General features: G+C 50.6%; 1 protein-coding gene across 5 annotated transcripts in view; it reads right to left on the reverse strand.

Moving 5' to 3' along the window:
• The window catches only part of HGSNAT (heparan-alpha-glucosaminide N-acetyltransferase), a 47,103-nt gene that overhangs the window by 1,229 nt on the left and 27,681 nt on the right, over positions 1–18,193 (reverse strand). For 4 of the 5 annotated variants that reach the window (XM_068532143.1, XM_068532146.1, XM_068532144.1 and 1 more), the window contains exons 6-15: positions 11,986–12,055; positions 11,232–11,329; positions 9,706–9,782; positions 9,078–9,108; positions 7,480–7,640; positions 6,247–6,362; positions 3,960–4,081; positions 3,471–3,597; positions 2,278–2,364; positions 545–622 (exon numbers count right to left, since the gene is read on the reverse strand). In XM_068532143.1, the coding sequence (XP_068388244.1) occupies positions 545–622; positions 2,278–2,364; positions 3,471–3,597; positions 3,960–4,081; positions 6,247–6,362; positions 7,480–7,640; positions 9,078–9,108; positions 9,706–9,782; positions 11,232–11,329; positions 11,986–12,055 (967 nt within the window). Of the gene's footprint in view, positions 1–544; positions 623–2,277; positions 2,365–3,470; positions 3,598–3,959; positions 4,082–6,246; positions 6,363–7,479; positions 7,641–9,077; positions 9,109–9,705; positions 9,783–11,231; positions 11,330–11,985; positions 12,056–15,215; positions 15,349–15,861; positions 18,047–18,193 lie in introns of those variants that run through there. The other variant, XM_068532148.1, reaches the window with a different exon arrangement.

Here is an 18,193-nt window from a genome sequence, read left to right on the forward strand (position 1 = left end):
GTGGTTCAAAACTGAAAAACAGGAGTGACTTAATTGCTTAGGGAAGGCTGAAAACTGTGCCCTCCGTTTTATTCTTTTAACTGGACAAACATTTTTAAGATGTGTAACTAAAAATGTTCTCCAAAAAACCTCTTTTCAGCATTACTCTGAGTTGAAGGTAAACGAACTGATCAACTGGAGTGAATCCGTGGAGGAAACATGACTGCCAGGTCAGGGGTGAAAGGAACAGCCAAGCTTATCTTTTGCCCCCACTGAACCTGTTATCATTGGCCTGGTCCTTCTGGCAAAGGTCCCCACAAGAACCCACACCTCCGCTCCATTTCCTCATATCTTCATTGACTTATTTATAAAGACATTTTCCTAAGAAAATCAACCTGAGAACTTAGATGTCGAGACTTTTCCTCTCTGATATTCAAGTGAAGAATGTTACCGATGCGAAGTGACAGCTGCTGTCTATCCCACGGCCGGTCACTAAACATTTTATGTCTTTGAAATGTGTATGTGTGAAGAGAAGGAATTTCAGTGAGGACCATCTGCTACTTACAAGAAAACAACCCCAGGCAGCGAATCTGATCAGGATGCCTTTGGTCTGATCCTTGTAATACAGGAGTATTTTCCCTGCCTGGGGAAGAAAACGCACAGTATGACCAAGAGAATCGCCTGCGATGTGTTCTTACTTCATACTCATCCACTGTCCTAACCGCTCGACAGGCAGACTCACCTGCAGGCACTGGGGTTACAAGGGGATGAACGGTACCCCTGCCCTTGGCTAGTGGAGGCCTAGAGGCACAGGGACCACCGGGGAGGGAGGGAAGGAGGGAGGGAAGGGGATGTGCAGAGGAGGTACCGCCAGGCTGAGGATATGAGCACAAAGCAGGAACAGTGTCTGGGCAGGAAGGAACAGCATGCACAGGAGTATGTCACACGGGTGAAAAGGCACAGCCTCCCCGAGGTGCTGCAGGCAATTCAGAAAGGCCGGGGGTGGGCGGAGGTGGGAAGGTGGGAGCAGGTAGGCACGAGCTTTCTCCCACAGGTGATGGGAGCCAAGGAAAGTCACTTTTCCCCGCAAAGTGACAAGGAACCAGCTCAGACTGGCCTGCTAGATGGCCCAGTCTGGCAGGGGTACAGAAGAGGGACAGAACAGGGTGGACCCAGAGGCAGGGAAACACTTTAAAAAGAGAAAAATCTGGACTTTGCATAGCCCCACCCCCTTGCAAATTAGGAATTAATTTCTGGAAACATCAGAGAAAGTGTTAATAATAACTTACAATAGCTAAAATTTATGAATGTCCCATTCTTAGAACCTTATGTGAATTAACTTATTTAGGTGCCACTGCATCACAGAGGGTGCAGTAACACTCCCGGGATGACCCAGCTAGTAAGCGGGGTCAAGTCCAGGCACCGGCGCCGGTCTGTACTCCTCACCACCCACCCTCGGCTGCTCCTGCAGGCGCAGATTTCCCTGGAGAGCATGTGGGGGGATTAAATGCATTTACGAATAAAAGCACCCAATGTAAACTCTAAAGTGCTGCAGACAGAAAGGCAGTGTCTCTAAACAGGAAATTATTTAATCACCAAAATGTATATGCTGTAGACCTGCACTGTCCCACGTGGGAGCCACTGGCCACCTGTGACAATTTCAGTTTAAATTTAAATGACGTAAAATTAAAAGCCAGTTCCTCCGTCAGACCAGCCACGTCTGAGGACTCAGCGGCCTCATGGACAGCACACGCTTTCACCGTTGCAGAGCCCCCCCGGGAGGCTGGACCCGGTCTTTCCCCTCCCCGTCATCTCCCCTCAAATAATAGTTTCAAACACCAATAAGGAGAACTTCAGCAAGGAAAATCTAGACTGCTCAGAATCCTAACAAAACTGCATGTGAGAGAAACCAAGAACAACCTTTACTGACTTTGGCATAAAATAGGCATAACCTGAAACTGTGTCAACTGTACACATAAGGTGACAGGTGACCTTCCAAAGACTGCCAGCCCAGCAGGGACCCCTCTCAGCCAGGGGCTGCTGTGTACCCACTGCCGAGATGAGCCATGTGAATAACGTCTTTGGAGAATATAGGAATTATACCTAATTATTCTAATGTGCTAAATTTTAGCAACCTCTGGTTTTGACAACCTGTCAAGTATAAACAGAACTTATTAGGTCTGAAACACAGAAGATGTGCTTCCAGTTACTTATTTTAATCAAACGGTTTTTGGATTAGTAATGAATCAATAATCACGAACTGTCAGGAACACGCATTCTCATGAAATGAACAAATACCTGAACTCCTAAAAACGCCATCACAATGGAGTTGATGGTCCCCAGGATGCCTTCTGGGTCGTAGGCCACCTCGGTGTGATACAGCACCTGACAGGGCAGGGCAAGAAGGCGGGACTCACCCAAGGATCGCAAAAAGCACACAACAACTCGCAGACAAAACGCAAACTTGGCTACACCCCAGTATTCAACATTTTTGGTTTTCCTGCAGAAATTCACCGCTAACTTATGGGGATGATGGGCAGAATACTTCTGGCCAAGAAAGTGTGTGGCATGTGACACTCTGGAAGGGAACACAGACGTGAGCCCTGGCGCAGTGCAGCCGCCTGGACCTCAGGCGGCCCCGGAGACCGTGCTGGGCCCTGTGGCTGTGACACTACACGTCCCTAACCAGCTTCAAACACCACACGTTGACACCTTCTAATTTTCAGCTTTACTCTTTGCGGCCAACCCTACTGTAACACCGACAGCTTCCTTTCTTCTTTCAAGGTAAATAACGATAAAAAAAATACCTTTGTATTATTTCATTATAAAAGAAATCGTTATTGTAGAAACGGCAGAAATTTGGAACCAGTCATTGCAGTGGGTGCTGGAAGGCACCGCCCAGCTATCCGGCCCCCGCCCGCCCATCCCACCCCTTTTGCAATTAAAGCATCCACTCCCCCGACTGCTAGACATTTTCATGGCCCAAAGCTCTCAGCCGCTTCTGGATTTGTCCCTGAAGAGAGGCTGCCCCTCAGGAGTCGCCCCCGGCCAGGCCATCACATCCCACCAGGGATGTCTAGGGCCTGGTCCCTCACTCCACTGAGAACAACCCTGAGGGGCCGCCCCAGCCCCCAGGAGACCAGCGGGGGCCTGCGTGTGGCTGTCCCCACTGCCCCGTCCTGCTTCCTCCAGCCCCACACGTGCTGATCCCAAAAGCACTGCCTGACAGACCTCCCGCAAGGGGAGCTGTCCCCATACCTGAGATGTACAAGAAAGCACCTGGCTGCACACCTGACACCAGGCAGTCTCACTTCAACAGCCAAAGAAACGTCTACACGCCGCCCACAACCAACATTAAACTCAAGTCTGTGAAGTCAGCCAACTTTTCAAATAAAACTTCGCTCCACCCTAGTCTATTTCATGGCCACAGTTCGGAGTTGGCTCTTTCCCGTCCTTCCCCTCAGTGTCAGGTCGGAGCCGGGCTCACTCACAGCCGAGGAAGGATGCTGGTAGAGGTGATGGCCTCCCAGGAGCAGGCGGTCAATGTAGCCGGCAGCGCCTCCCGTGCAATTCGGGTACTTGCCCCAGTCTCCGAGGCCCCCGGGGCCCAGATAGCCGCTGGGGAAGCGAGAACATGCACTTCACCCACCAGACTTAGGAGCGGGGGGATGTACACTGGTGACGTGCGTGCCCACAGAGAGCCGCAAACACCCACCAGCCTGACGACCCCGGGGCGCCATGCACGTCCACTGCGGGGCCCCTGACTCGCCGGCTGCCCGAGGGGTGAGGCGGGGGCCCAACGTCCGTCCCACCGACCCTGGAAAACCTCACGGAGACAGGCCTCTGGACACGTGCCCAAACCCCCTCCCACACAAGGGGAGAAGAGAGAGAGGAAGGGAGGTCCCAATGTGGGAAATCCAACAGCTGTAACCCAGGGGCTCGGACTTGGCAAAAAGGGGTTTCCCGCAGGGCTGGCTCACGTAGGGCATCCGGGAACAGGTAAGAAGAAGGTCAAGGCCAGCCAAACACCTTCCAGCATCAGGACGAAGAGCCACTGGGGCCAGCTGGATGTGATATCCAGCAGAGAAAAGCAGCTTCTCTCCTGCAGGGGCAGGGCATAAAAAACGTGAACTAAACGCAAGTGGAATGGGAAACAATACACAGTGCAGTACACGTACTCAGAAAATTCTCTGTGACGCTCCTCTTGGCCTTTATAGTAGTAACAAAAAATAGACGCGTGTTTATTCCATATGTGGTATGTGGTCTAGATGCTTCATCTCTATGATATAGCACAGTAAAATGCCAGTTAAGAAGAAATCAGTGGACAATTCCACTCCTATACCCGAGATCTGAAAAGAGATGTTCGTACAAAAACTTGTACACAAATGGACATAGAATCATAAGGCATAATAGCCAGAAAGTGAAAACAAGTCAAATATCCATCACCTGATGACTGGATACAAAATGTGGTACACTCATAAAATGGAATATTATTCAGAAGTAAAAAAGAATCAAGTGCTGATGGTATAACATGGATAAACCTCAAAAAATATTCTGCTAAATGAGAGAAGCCAGACACAAAAAGCCACATATTCTATAACTCAATTTCTATGACATGTCCAGAACAGGCAGATCTATAGACAGAGAGTAGATTAGGGGTTGCCTAGGGCTGGGGGGACCTGGGGTTGGAGAGTGGCTGGTAGTGAGGACAGGGTGTTTTGGGGGATAATGAAATTGTTCTAGAATTAGACAGTGGTGACGACCGCACAACTCTGTGAATATACTAAATATCCCTCAATTTTACGCCTCAAATGTGTAAGCTTTATGGTATGTGAATTATATCTCAAGAAAGCTATTATTTTAAAAAGAAATAAAGGGACTTCCCTGGTGGCGCAGTGGTTAAGAATCTGCCTGCTAATGCAGGGGACACGGGTTCGAGCCCTGGTCCGGGAAGATCCCACGTGCCACGGAGCAACTAAGCCTGTGCGCCACAACTACTGAGCCTGCGCTCTAGAGCCTGCGAGCCACAACTACTGAGCCCGCGTGCCACAACTACTGAAGTCTGCGTGCCTAGAGCCCGTGCTCCGCAACAAGAGAAGCCACCGCAATGAGAAGCCTGTGCACCGCAACGAAGAGTAACCGCCCTTCACTGCAACTAGAGAAAGCCCGCGCGCAGCACTGAAGACCCAACACAGCCAAAAATAAATAAATTAAATTAAATTAAAAGAAAGAAATACAGCTATATTTTTTAAAACGGAAAATAAAATTTAAGCTTTTGGAGCTCTTCTGGTTGAAGGAAGGAGAGGTGCAGCCCACCACTCCTGGTGTCCCCCCAGCCCTGGGCTCCACTGTGGGACCTGGACGAGCCTCGCAGACCCTCCGGTCCCCCACAGCCAGCAAGGTCAGGTTCACGTGTGCACGTGCAGCCCCCGCGTGCCTTCCGTCGTCTACAGCAGAGGGCACGGGTGCGCCAGCGGGGACCGGGGGGCGCGGTGCGAAGGAGTGAAGTGTAAATGCGCTCCAAGCACATACAACCGAGGGATCGTTACAAGAAAAACCAAGAGAACCTGAGATTCAGCGATGAATTTGCTAGTTACCCACATAGGAAGGAGCTGGACAACCAATACAGCTTTATTAACTTACTGTGAAGTAGGACCCCAAATGGAAGGATTGAAACATTTCCACCTGAAGTTTTACTTCCATTGGGGGAAAAAAAATAGCTGTCATCTGAGTAAACTCAACTCAGCCATTTATAATAAGACAGAAAGTAATTATAAAAGAGGTGAGATGCTCACGTACTTCTTACAAAGAAGAAACAGGAAGCAGCCCAGGGCGGAACTGTCATCTCCCGGCCCGACCTTGGCACTGTCCAAGTCAAACCTCTGCAGCATGTGTATAGACACTGAAATGTTCTGTGAGGTTTTTGTGTGTCTTTACCACCAGGAAATTGAAAAACTGGCAGTAATTCCCCCAAGAGGCTGGACCAGCCAACTAGAAGATGGTGATGTTATTTAACGCCATCACATTCATTTGATTAATGGAAACTGAAATATGTGTGAAGAGAGTAGATCTCATGTTATGTGTTTTTTACCACAATTTAAAAAAAAAGATATAAAGACTAAATAAAAATAACTAATTGAAGAGAAAAATGAATGTTTTTGACTGAGTTAAAGAGTCTTGTAGTCTCTGGTACTGCACTCAAAACTAAAGAAAGTTCTAGCACCTAAACAGGGACCTCTCCCCCTTCTTCAATGCAGGGTTTCTCACCGAGGTGCAGATCTCAGGCACGGGCTTGGCAAAGAGCAGCTCCAACACGGCGACCACAAAGTAGGTGCCCCCGAGCCGCTGGAGCACGCCGGGGATGCGCACCTTCTCCCAGGACACTGCGGGACGCACAGGGTACAGGGGTGTCAGCCAGCACTGCTCACTTCACCCCAAGACGACACCACTGTTTCCTGAGGGGGGAGACAGACTTCCATTGCACCTGAGGAAGTTAAGCTCTTGGAGATGGAAACACACGTGGTCAAGGGCCTGGCTCACACACGGCAGTGAGGCTGGGCTAAGAGCAAGGGTCCGGCTCGGTGTGGGGATAAAGTGCGGACGCCCTCGGCCCTGAAGCCACGCCCCGCCCCGGCCATTCCCATCAGGAGTGTGGATTCAAATCACATCCAGCAGGAACCTGCAGACCCAGTGCAGGCCGCGGACTGTCCCTGCCCTGCAGGCTACGTGACTGTATCACTGCCCGATGGTAACCCTGTAAGGACCCCCGCAGTGTGTCCTCCTCGGAGCAGCGGCCCTCTGTTGGGTGATCCATCGAATGGACTCTTCTGTGACACCTTCCCTTAGGACCCCACCTCCTCCCGTTGCCTGAAGCCTTAGTGCTTCTTGCCTGAGGGGTTCACCTGGCACCTGCCTGGATAAGTACGTCTTCTTTCTGCTAATGACACCTAATGACACCGTAAGCCCCTTAAGGACGGTGGCCGCTGCATTCCCCGGTTCCGACACTGGTCCCCAGAACAGGGCTCACATCTGCCCCTCAGCTTTTCTGTCCCTCTCACGCCACTCAGTGACAGAGATGTTATACCTTTCCCGCAGCCCGGGGGCATTCAGGTGATGGCAAGGTGGACCCTTGAACAACAGCCTTACTGTGAAAGCTGATGAAACCAAAGCGGCAGGAGGGCAGCTCTGAGAACCAGTGGCCTGGTCTGGCCCCTGCTCTGCCCTTCACTACACACGGACACAGCACCTCACTCTCCCGGCCCCAGGGTCTTCCTTTGTACAGAAGGGTTTGAGTGGACTTGGTGGCACCTCCCAGGCCTAAAATTCCAAGATAGTAATAATAATAATGCCCAAAGTCATACAAGCATTAGATATACTTTTCTAGTAACTGTTCTTTTTGCAGGTACATGAGATGGAGAAACTGCACTTCTTTCAAATTATAACACATCGTTTCCCTATTTCAACCTGAATACATTCTAACAGAGGGGAAAAAATACTTACGTGGACCAAGGCAATAATTGGGGTTCACGATGACAATTCCTATACAGATTAACAGGAAACTCCTCCATGCAATTTTCCCCAGCAATCTGAATTTGGAACATCCCCGCTGCAGAACGGAAGTCATTGACAGAAAGATCGAAGATCCCATAATAAACACAAACCTAAAAAAACAACAGCTATTACTAGGTGGCCACTTCCAACTTTTTTTGTCTCTATGTCATTAGTATTTTATAACCAAATATGTAAGAGAAGCAACACGTGATTTCTGAAAGAAACCAACGATTGAAACCACTTCCGGTTTAGTGGTGGAGACGAATCAGAATGTTGGGCTGGAAGGACTGTGCACCTTCTCGTCCTGTCTTAGGCGGAGATCCTTCGGGACTGACTGCAGCTTCCATGGACAAGCCTCCCATCAAAGACAGACAAACCACTAGGTATAAAATAAGCTACAAGGATGTATTGTACAACATAAGGAATACCAATATTTTATAATAACTATAAGTGGAGTGTACCCTTTAAAAACTGTGAATCCCTATATTGTACACCTGTAACTTATATAATGTTGTACATCAACCATACGTCAATTAAAACAAAAGGAACTCCTCCCCCACTCAGATAAACCTGAGTTCATATTAGCAGTGAAACACTGGGGACCAAAGACGCAAACCAGTGGCTGGTCCTGCCTATAAATGACGGAAGCAAGTCGCTCAAAGCATCCCAGCAAAGACACAAAAGCCACGTTGTGCAGGGGCCAGAGTCCCTCAACAGGGGAATGCTCCGGGCAGAGCGGGGTACTCCACTATTATTTTATTTTATTTTATTTTTTTATTTGTTTGTTTATTTATGGCTGCATTGGGTCTTCGTTGCTGCGCACGGGCTTTCTCTGGTTGCGGCGAGCGGGAGCTACTCTTCGTTGCGGAGCGCGGGCTTCTCATTGCAGTGACTTCTCTTGTTGCGGAGCATGGGCTCTAGGCACATAGGCTTCAGTAGTTGTGGCTCGTGGGCTCAGTAGTTGTGGCTCGCGGGCTATAGAGCGCAGGCTCAGTAGTTGTGGCGCAGGGGCTTAGTTGCTCCACGGCATGTGGGATCTTCCCAGACCAGGGCTTGAACCCGTGCCCCCTGCATTGGCAGGCTGGTTCTTAACCACTGCACCACCAGGGAAGTCCTCCACTATTATTTGAAAGTGTAACTTATTACTATCCTTAGCTGCTACACACTTATCAGAATTCCCTGATACTGATATACTGCATACCTTTTAGGAACTAAGATGTTTAAATTTATTTTCAGGATTAGTGGAATACTCAGAATTTATGATTTCCTACGAGATTCCAGGATCTTGTACATCATATGCACACTAATAAAATGTTCCCTCTGAAATCAGCAGTCTTTTATTCTCAAGTGTCTTAGATAAGCACGAGGCCAAGTGTCAGAATGATTCAGGAACCCGGCTTTCGGAAGGACCTCATCACGCCATCACCTGTGGGCAGCACAGGCCCGCAGCCTGGAACTCAAGGCTGGTGTTGGGAAGGTCCAGCATCCGCTGAAAACAAAACTTTGCAGATGGGCTACGAAGAGCGGATGGCGGACTGGCAACTCACCACGGGAACACAAGGTCAGCCACCGTCAGTCCTGCAGAAGAACACAAGCACGACAGTGAGGAAAGGACCTGGAACGTCGGTGCTCCCTGACCCGGGACGGCTTCCATCTCGCACTGACGGGGCGAGTCCTGGGAAAACCTTGTGAAGCAGCAGCGAGCTCCCTGGACTCTGCGGCCAGGGGCCAGCCGGGCGCTACCTGAGAGCACCCCTGCTGTGGCAGCACCACAGAGAAGTATGCGGACAATCTGTGATCTTAGGCAGATCTTACTCAAAACCCATCCTAAACCACCCCCCCAGCCAGATTCACAGCCACTACTCAGCACCACTCCGGCCACCCCCAGCTCCACGGCACCCCCAGGAGGACCACGAGTCCCGGGGCAGGACGCCCATGCGGCTGAGGTACACGGCACACCTAGAGGAGGACAAGGATCGCTGACAACGTGATGGCAGCGAAGCATCTCGGAGCCAGAGCACATGAAAGGAAGGACAGAACTGAAGGCTGACAGGATGACCTAAGGGGCCTCTGTGGGGCTCACCTCTAGAACCCCTGGGGGACGCCGAGGAGCCCTCCTACCTGCGGCTCTCAGAGGGCCCGCGTCAGCAAGGCGACCTCTCGGCGGTGGCTTACCGTTCCAACTTGCATGCTTGAAGTACCAGTATTTCCCACCTCCGTAGTTCACGAAGACCATGAGGATGAGAGCGACCCTGCAAAGCCACAAAGATGTGCTCTCAGGGCCTCGGCACGTGACAAGGATGGCCCGGCTGCAGGACACAGGTGCCGTCATGATACAAGCAGACACTTAACGAGCAGGAAACTCCCACTTCTAACCATCACGGTTAGGACCCTGCGCTAAAGTCCTCTCTGCCAACACTTCCAACATGATGTCTGAAGAAAAACTTACACCAACACTGAACTGTGTAACTTGAAAACGGTGCAAAACATTCCCGATCACTCCACTTTGTGCTAATTACTTAGATGTCTCAGGTTAAAGAACTGTAGTGGGAGGGGACAGTCTTCAGGGTCAAGCCCTGAGTCCCTCTCTCTTAGGAGCCACTGGACCTCAGGCGGGCCCCTCATCAGTTCTCTGTGAAGGAGGGACACCCCTGACCCGGGGACCACGGGCACCATGATGGAGAGTAACATACATCACAGCACCTAAACGGCGCTTGAAATATCTTAGCACTTAATCAATGTCAACTCCCGTCCACCTGTGAACATCTCCGAAAGAAAGAGAAATACAATAAAATAGATTCTGCATGTGCTGTTGTTTGCTGCTAATTTCTCAGAATGTGGGGAATAAAAACGTTAGTATGTCAGTGGGTGATTTGTGGGCACTCTGGAGCCCAACTTACTCAACTCTGTGGCTCAATTTCTTTATCTGTGAAACAGGTGTGTTATTAAAAGTATGTACTTCATAGGATTGCTAAGAGATTAAAGAAATTAAGACAAATTGGCACAGTGATTGGCATACCATGAGGACTCAAAACTGTTAGCAGTGGTTACTATTAGTATCATTACTGTTATTACTGCCTGGCTTTGGATACACACACAGGAACACTCAGAGCTCGTGAAGCTGGGTCAGAGTTATCAGGTTCTCACTGGAGTTTGAAAGGCCTCAGTGGGAGACACAGAAGACCTGACACCTAGATATTGCTTTTCAGCCATACAGTTTTAGACTCTATTTTCAGAGTTTGGTCCTGGCCTTCGTTCTTTTCCCAGAACTGGAAAATAACAATTTACTGCAGGACTCTGTGGATTTGCTATCAGTTGATATCCGAGCTGCTGTGTGAATGGTGGAGGAGGCTGAGGGTTCCGTTTCCAGACTGGGGCACCGGCCCATCGGTCCAGGGCTGAGCGGACACGGGGCGCTCGGGCAGCTGCTCACACGTGTGAGTGGCTTTCTCAGCAGCACCTGTGCACCAGGGGAGGCGGGCTCCGGCCTCTCCCACTGCTGCTGTCCAGTGACACGTCACCCTGGCTCTCATGACAGTTTTCAACTCAGAAGAGGCTGCCGATTTCTCTTTAGGGCAGGAAATCCTTTCTAGCCTAGAGAGTAAAAGGTACGTGAAATGCCTCCCGCTGCAAGTGGGTGGACTTAGGAACGTGCCATCCGAGGCCACCTGTGCCCACGTGTCACCAGGGAGCCCACATACCCGCGGAACGTGTCCACGCAGCGGAGGCGCAGGGGGGTCGCCGACTGACGCCAGGCCTCTGATGGGGGGTCGCCCGCCCTGCTCGGAGACCCCAGCTCCTGCCGGAAAAGAGGAGAAAAATGCAAACAGTTCATAACACAAAAGAGTAAACTACACTTTCCTGTGTTTTAGGGAAGAAATTCGCAGAGTGAAAGCCAAGGATCATTGTTCTGGATAATAGTTTAATTTGCTTTTGTAAAGATCCCACCTAGAGGTTAGGTTTTTCACTTTATTTGGTTTATGTGCCTCCTGCTGAGCTCTCGGTGGCCATGCTGATAAATGACCACAAAGGAGCAAAAATACCAGCAAGTGTGTCCATAAGTGGACACAGATACGTCCATAATTAATCGATTAACACAGACAGTATGTTTAATCATCACAGCAGGCCATCCCATGTATAGATTTAATACTGATGTCTCTCACTCTTTTGTCTTAATCTTGATACTCTCTACCTAAACGGATTGATTCAACAGTGCTGCCTGAAGAGTGAAAACCATCTCCACACACAGCATCACAAAGCAGCTAAAGCTCCAGCCTCACAAAGACAGGGGGGGGCACCCTTCACGGGGCCAGCGAGGACTGCTGTTTACCAAGAAGGCAGGACACATGACCTGGCCTTGCACAGCATGAGATAATTAAGATTACTAAACAGCGTACTGTAAATCCGAATCTAGGAAAACACCCAAAGCACACACGATGCGTTTTAACAACTCACAGAATTGATGAGGCCATCAGTTTCCTGAGAGTTTATGGCTTTAGAAATCCAATCATGAAAGTCTTCCAAGCTGTAAATAAATAAAAGGCCTGGTTAATTTGTTTTCCTCGGCAGAATTTTCAAAATGGTATCATATTGAAAGGAAATTAATTTAAAGTTCACATTCTATACAAGTCAAAGAATTAAACATTTTAAAGTGTTTTAACGAAACGGAAGTAGAAATCCAAGTACTTTCAAATGCTTCACCCTGACAGCATGGTCTCCTCATCGATGAGACAGGAATAAAGACAGAGCTTTCGTTCAAGAGTGCTGTGAGGAAGATGGCGGGGTAGGAGGACGTGTACTCACTCCCTCCTGCGAGAGCACCAGAATCACAACTAACTGGTGAACAATCATCGACAGGAAGACACTGGAACTCGCCAAAAAAAAAACCCCACATCCAAAGACAAAGGAGAAGCCACAATGAGACGGTAGGAGGGGCGCAATCACAGTAAAATCAAATCCCGTAACTGCTGGGTGGGTGACTTACAGACTGGAGAACACTTATACCACAGAAGTCCACCCACTGGAGTGAAGGTTCTGAGCCCCATGTCAGGCTTCCCAACCTGGGGGTCTGGCAAGAGGAGGAGGAGGAATTCCTACAGAATCAGACTTTGAAGGCTAGCGGGATTTGACTGCAGGACTTCGACAGGACTGGGGGAAACAGAGACTCCACTCTTGGAGGGCACACACAAAGTAGTGTGCAAATGGGACCCAGAGAAAGGAGCAGTGACCCCACAGGAGACTGAACCAGACCTACCTGCTAGTGTTGGAGGGTCTCCTGCAGAGGCGGGAGGTGGCTGTGTCTCATCGTGGGGACAAGGGCACTGGCAGCAGAAGTTCAGGGAAGTACTCCTTGGCGTGAGCACTTCCAGAGTCCGCCATTAGCCCCACCAAAGAGCCCGGATAGGCTCCAGTGTTGGGTTGCCTCAGGCCAAACAACCAACAGGGAGGGGACCCAGCCCACCCATCAGCAGACAAGCAGATTAAAGTTTTACTGAGCTCTGCCCACCAGAGCAACACCCAGCTCTACCCACCACCAGTCCCTCCCATCAGGAAGCTTGCACAAGCCTCTTAGATAGCCTCATACACCAGAGGGCAGACAACAGAAGCAAGAAGAACTACAATCCTGCACCCTGTGGAACAAAAACCACATTCACAAAAAGACAGACAAGATGAAAAGGCAGAGGGCTATGTACCAGATGAAGGAACAAGATAAAACCCCAGAAAAACAACTAAATGAAGTGGAGATAGGAAACCTTCCAGAAAAAGAATTCAGAATAATGATAGTGAAGATGATCCAGGACCTCGCAAAAAGAATGGAGGCAAAGATCAAGAAGATGCAAGAAATGTTTAACAATGACCTAGAAGAATTAAAGAAAAACACCTAGAAGAATCAAAGAACAAACAGAGATGAACAATACAATAACTGAAATCAAAAATACACTAGAAGGGGTTTCCCTGGTGGCGCAGTGGTTGAGAATCTGCCTGCCAATGCAGGGGACACGGGTTCGAGCCCTGGTCTGGGAAGATCCCACATGCCATGGAGCGACTAGGCCCGTGAGCCACAACTACTGAGCCTGCACGTCTGGAGCCTGGGCTCCACACCAAGAGAGGCCATGATAGTGAGACGCCCGCGCACCGTGATGAAGAGTGGCCCCCGCTTGCCGCCAACTAGAGAAAGTCCTCGCACAGAAACGAAGACCCAACACAGCCAAAAATAAATAAATAAATAAATAAATTTATATATTAAAAAAAAATACACTAGAAGGAATGAATAGCAGAATAACTGAGGCAGAAGAACAGATAAGTGACCTGGAAGACAGAATGGTGGAATTCACTGCCACATAACAGAATAAAGAAAAAAGAATGAAAAAAAAAAAAAAAAGCCTAAGAGACCTCTGGGACAACATTAAACAGAACAACATTCGCATTATAGGGGTCCCAGAAGGAGAAGCGAGAGAGAAAGGACCCAAGAAAATATTTGAAGAGATTATAGTCGAAAACTTCCCTAACGCGGGAAAGGAAATAGCCACCCAAGTCCAGGAAACGCAAAGAGTCCCAGGCAGGATAAACCCAAGGAGAAACACGCCGAGACACATAGTAATCAAACTATCAAAAATTAAAGACAAAGAAAAATTCTTGAAAGCAGCAAGGGAAAAACGACAAATAACATACAAGGGAACTCCCATAAGGTTAACAGCTGATTTCTCAGCAGAAACTCTACAAGCCAGAAGGGAGTGGCATGATATATTTAAAGTGATGAAAGGGAAGAACCTACAACCAAGATTACTCTACCTGGCAAGGATCTCATTCAGATTAGACAGAGAAATCAAAAGCTTTATAGACAAGCAAAAACTAAGAGAATTCAGCACCACCAAACCAGCTCTACAACAAATGCTAAAGGAACTTCTCTAAGTGGGAAACACAACAGAATAAAAGGACTTACAAAAACAAACCCATAACAACTAAGAAATTGGTAATAGGAACATACATATCAATAATTACCTTAAACGTGAATGGATTAAACGCTCCAACCAAAAGACACAGGCTCGCTGAATGGATAGAAAACCAAGACCCATATATATGCTGTCTACAAGACACCCACTACAGACCTAGCGACACATACAGACTGAAAGTGAGGGGATGGAAAAAGATATTCCATGCAAATGGAAATCAAAAGAAAGCTGGAGTAGCTATACTCATATCAGATAAAATAGACTTTAAAATAAAGACTGTTACAAGAGACAAGGAAGGACACTACCTAATGATCAAGGGATCGATCCAAGAAGAAGATAGAATAATTATAAATATATATGCACCCCAACATAGGAGCACCTCAATACATAAGGCAACTGCTAACAGCTATAAAAGAGGAAATCGACAGTAACACAATCATAGTGGGGGACTTTAACACCTCACTTACACCAATGGACAGATGATCCAAACAGAAAATTAATAAGGAAACACAAGCTTTAAATGACACAATAGACCAGACAGATTTAATTGATATTTATAGGACATTCCATCCAAAAACAGCAGATTACACTTTCTTCTCAAGTGCACACGGAACATTCTCCAGGATAGATCACACCTTGGGTCAGTAATCAGGCCTCAGTAAATTTAAGAAAATTGAAATCATATCAAGCATCTTTTCTGACCACAACGCTATGAGCTTAGAAATCAATTACAGGAGAATGCAGCGCGCGAGCAGTGGCGACGGACGCGTGGTGGTGTGGTGTGCAGGCGCCCCGGCCTGCAGGCGTCTCCAGTACACACAGAGGAGTCCTTGGACTTGGAGGAGGAGGCCACGGCAAGCAGAGGCTGTGGATACCCAGAACAATTCTGCCTTCATACTTGGCATTGACTCAGAATTCCTTGAGTCCTGGTCAAACGCTGTGAGCTGATTACTGCCCCTAGCATTAGGTCAGTCCATAGGTAGTGGGAGCAATGGCTGTGCATCTGTTGGAGGATTGGTGCAAGGGGCTGGGCCTGGACCCCAGGAAGGCCGTGCTGATCATGGGCATCCCTGTGGAGTGTAGTGAAGAGGAAAGTACAGAGACCCTGAAGGCGGGCTTACAGCCCCTGTGTGCCTACAGTGTGCTGGGCAGAATGTTCAGAAGGGAAGACAACTCTAAGGCAGTTTTCATCGAATTGTCTGACGAGGTCAATTATGCTACGATGCCCAATCAGATCCCAGGAAGGGGAGGTACCTGGGAAGTGGTGGTGAAGCCCCGTAGCCCAGGTGATGAACGTATCAACAGACTGAACTACTTCCTGAAAGATGAGGGCCGGAGAATGGTAGATGTGGTCAATACCCTGGGGCATAGCACTTACCCTGAGAACGTAGAGCCAAAAGGCTTGGCTCAAGTCGAGGCACCAGTCCCGCAGCCTCTGAAAGCAAGCATGTGGTACCCAAAACTGAAGGTGTTTTCGGGAAGCACATTCCCAGGCCCAGGCAAAGAGAACTTTGAAGCCTGGCTAGAGCAGGTGACTGAGATGATGCAGAGTTGGCAGGTGCCTGAGGTAGAGAAGCAGCGGCGTTTCCTGGAAAGCTTAGAGGGCCCCGCCCTGTCCCTCATACAGGTGCTCCGGGCCAACAATGACTCCATGACTGTGGAGCAGTGCCTGGACACCCTGAAGCAGATCTTCGGGAGTAAAGAGGACTATAGAACCTCACATTTAAACTTCCTCCAGACATGTCAGAAATCCGGAGAGAAAGTCTCTGATTTTTTGCTACGGTTAGAGCCCCTGCTGCAGAAGGCCCTGCAGCACAGCCCCTGGTCAGTGAGAAGCGCAGACATGATTCGCCTGAAACGCGTCCTGGCTCATGCCTCCATGAGCCCCGCCCTCCAGGGCAAGCTCAAGCTCCTGGAGCAGCGAGGGTGTGCGCCCACTTTCCTGCAGTTACTGAAGCTCATTCGCGATGAGGAGGAGTGGGAGGCCACCATGGCAGTGGCCAGGGAGAAGCAGAGGCAAGTGGGAAGGGGCCACAGGGCCTCTGGCCCCCAGGTACTGGCAGAAACCAGTGTGCCAGCCCCTCCGGTCATGGTGCAGGCACGGCTGTTTCGTGGGAGCAGCGCTGAGACCGTCCAGGAAGGGGCTACCCTGTCACTGAAGCGCAGGCAGGTGCTGTGCCTCTGCGGGACTGGGGAGGAAGGCCAGAGCCAGGCAGCGTGTCCTAGGGCCGAGAACCAGCCCCCAGCAAAGCAGAAGCCTCAGCTTGCAGCAGAGGAGCTGGGAAACGAGATGGGGGCTGGGGCCATGAGCCACCCCAAGCCCGAGGAAGCATAGGCTCAAGATATCCAGGCACCCCCTCCCCTAGCAGGCAACCCAGATATTTTAACGAGGGGAAGGGGCAGTCCGCAGGAACAGTGGGGGCCTTGACTGGGGCAGAGGGGCAGGGCAGCCAGGCCCAGGCCCAGCCCCCTCGGCATCCACCAGCTGGAAGGGACTCCACCAACCAAGCCAAAGTCAGCTCAGGGAGGCACCGGCGACACAAGCGGGGAGCCACCATACCCAGCACGAGGGGTACCCGAGCCTCAGACAGAGACCCCAACACAGCAGAGACTGAGAAAGGTATAGTAGGGGGCTCTGGCATCAGCCCTGTCTTCCGGCCACCCTCAGACGCCCACCCTGTGGGCTCTGAGCTAATGATGCTGATGGGCCCCCAGGCCACGCGGGGCCTAGAGGAGCCTCCCCCGGGGCCGCCCCTGCCGGAAGGAGCCAGCGCTGGCGCTGGCGAGGAAGAGCTGCGGGGCAGAGAGGAGGCGCCCCTGAGGGGACACCGCAGGGTCCAGCCCGTCTTCAGGATCATCTACACTGCTCGAGGGGAGCCCCGCCCCAGGAAGGCAGCCCCCTGGAGCCTCTGCGCAAGTGAGGGCCGGGGGCAGTCTCCTCCCCCTGCAGCCTGCAAGGGCAATAGGGACAAGGACAGCAAATGCTGTGAGGAGACGATCCCAGGCGAGAGCGTCGGCTCAGCTTGGCAGTTAGGGCACTGAGTACCTGGTGACCCAGTACCCCACAACTGGCTTTGGTGTGAGTGGGGGGTGCAGGGAAGCGTTTGTTCCAAAGGAGGAGGAGGAGGAGAGGGAGGAGATGGAGGAGGGAGACATGGAGAAGAGGATGAGGGGCAGGAGGAGGAGGGGGGTCCGGGCAGGGTCCAAGAGAATTTGTTGGCGGGAGGGAGGAGTGTTTTGTTCTACCTAGGTTTGTGCATGGCCACTGGAGACCTGGGACTGGCCTGGAGAACCACAACTCACCAGCTGCCAATACCAAGGCCAGCCCCAAAGCCTGCCACCTGGGAGCAGCCCTGAGTGGCCAGCCCCGGCCTAGGTGAGGGGCACCTGCAGATGGCTGCCACCCACACTGGTCTGGGAGACGTTAGGGGCCACTCAAGGTGCCTGGGCCTCCCTCCCGAGAGGGGACCCCTATTCAGTGTCCCCCCTCTGGGGCAGGCTGCTCCCTGTGCTGGCAAGCCCAAATGTGTCCCTGTAGGCCCCAGAGGGACCCAGGTGTCAAGGAACCCCCCCAGCCCCCGCTCCCCTCCCCCCAACACACACACTCCAGCCATCGTCCCCCCGTGGAGCCCTGTGGTGCGCCACGTGCCAGCCAAGGCTCTGGTCTCTGTGGGCCAGTGTCGTGAGCTCAACGTGTGCTTTCTGGGCGT

This window comes from Eschrichtius robustus, chromosome 21, assembly GCF_028021215.1.
Source record: "Eschrichtius robustus isolate mEscRob2 chromosome 21, mEscRob2.pri, whole genome shotgun sequence".
NCBI lineage: Eukaryota > Metazoa > Chordata > Mammalia > Artiodactyla > Eschrichtiidae > Eschrichtius > Eschrichtius robustus.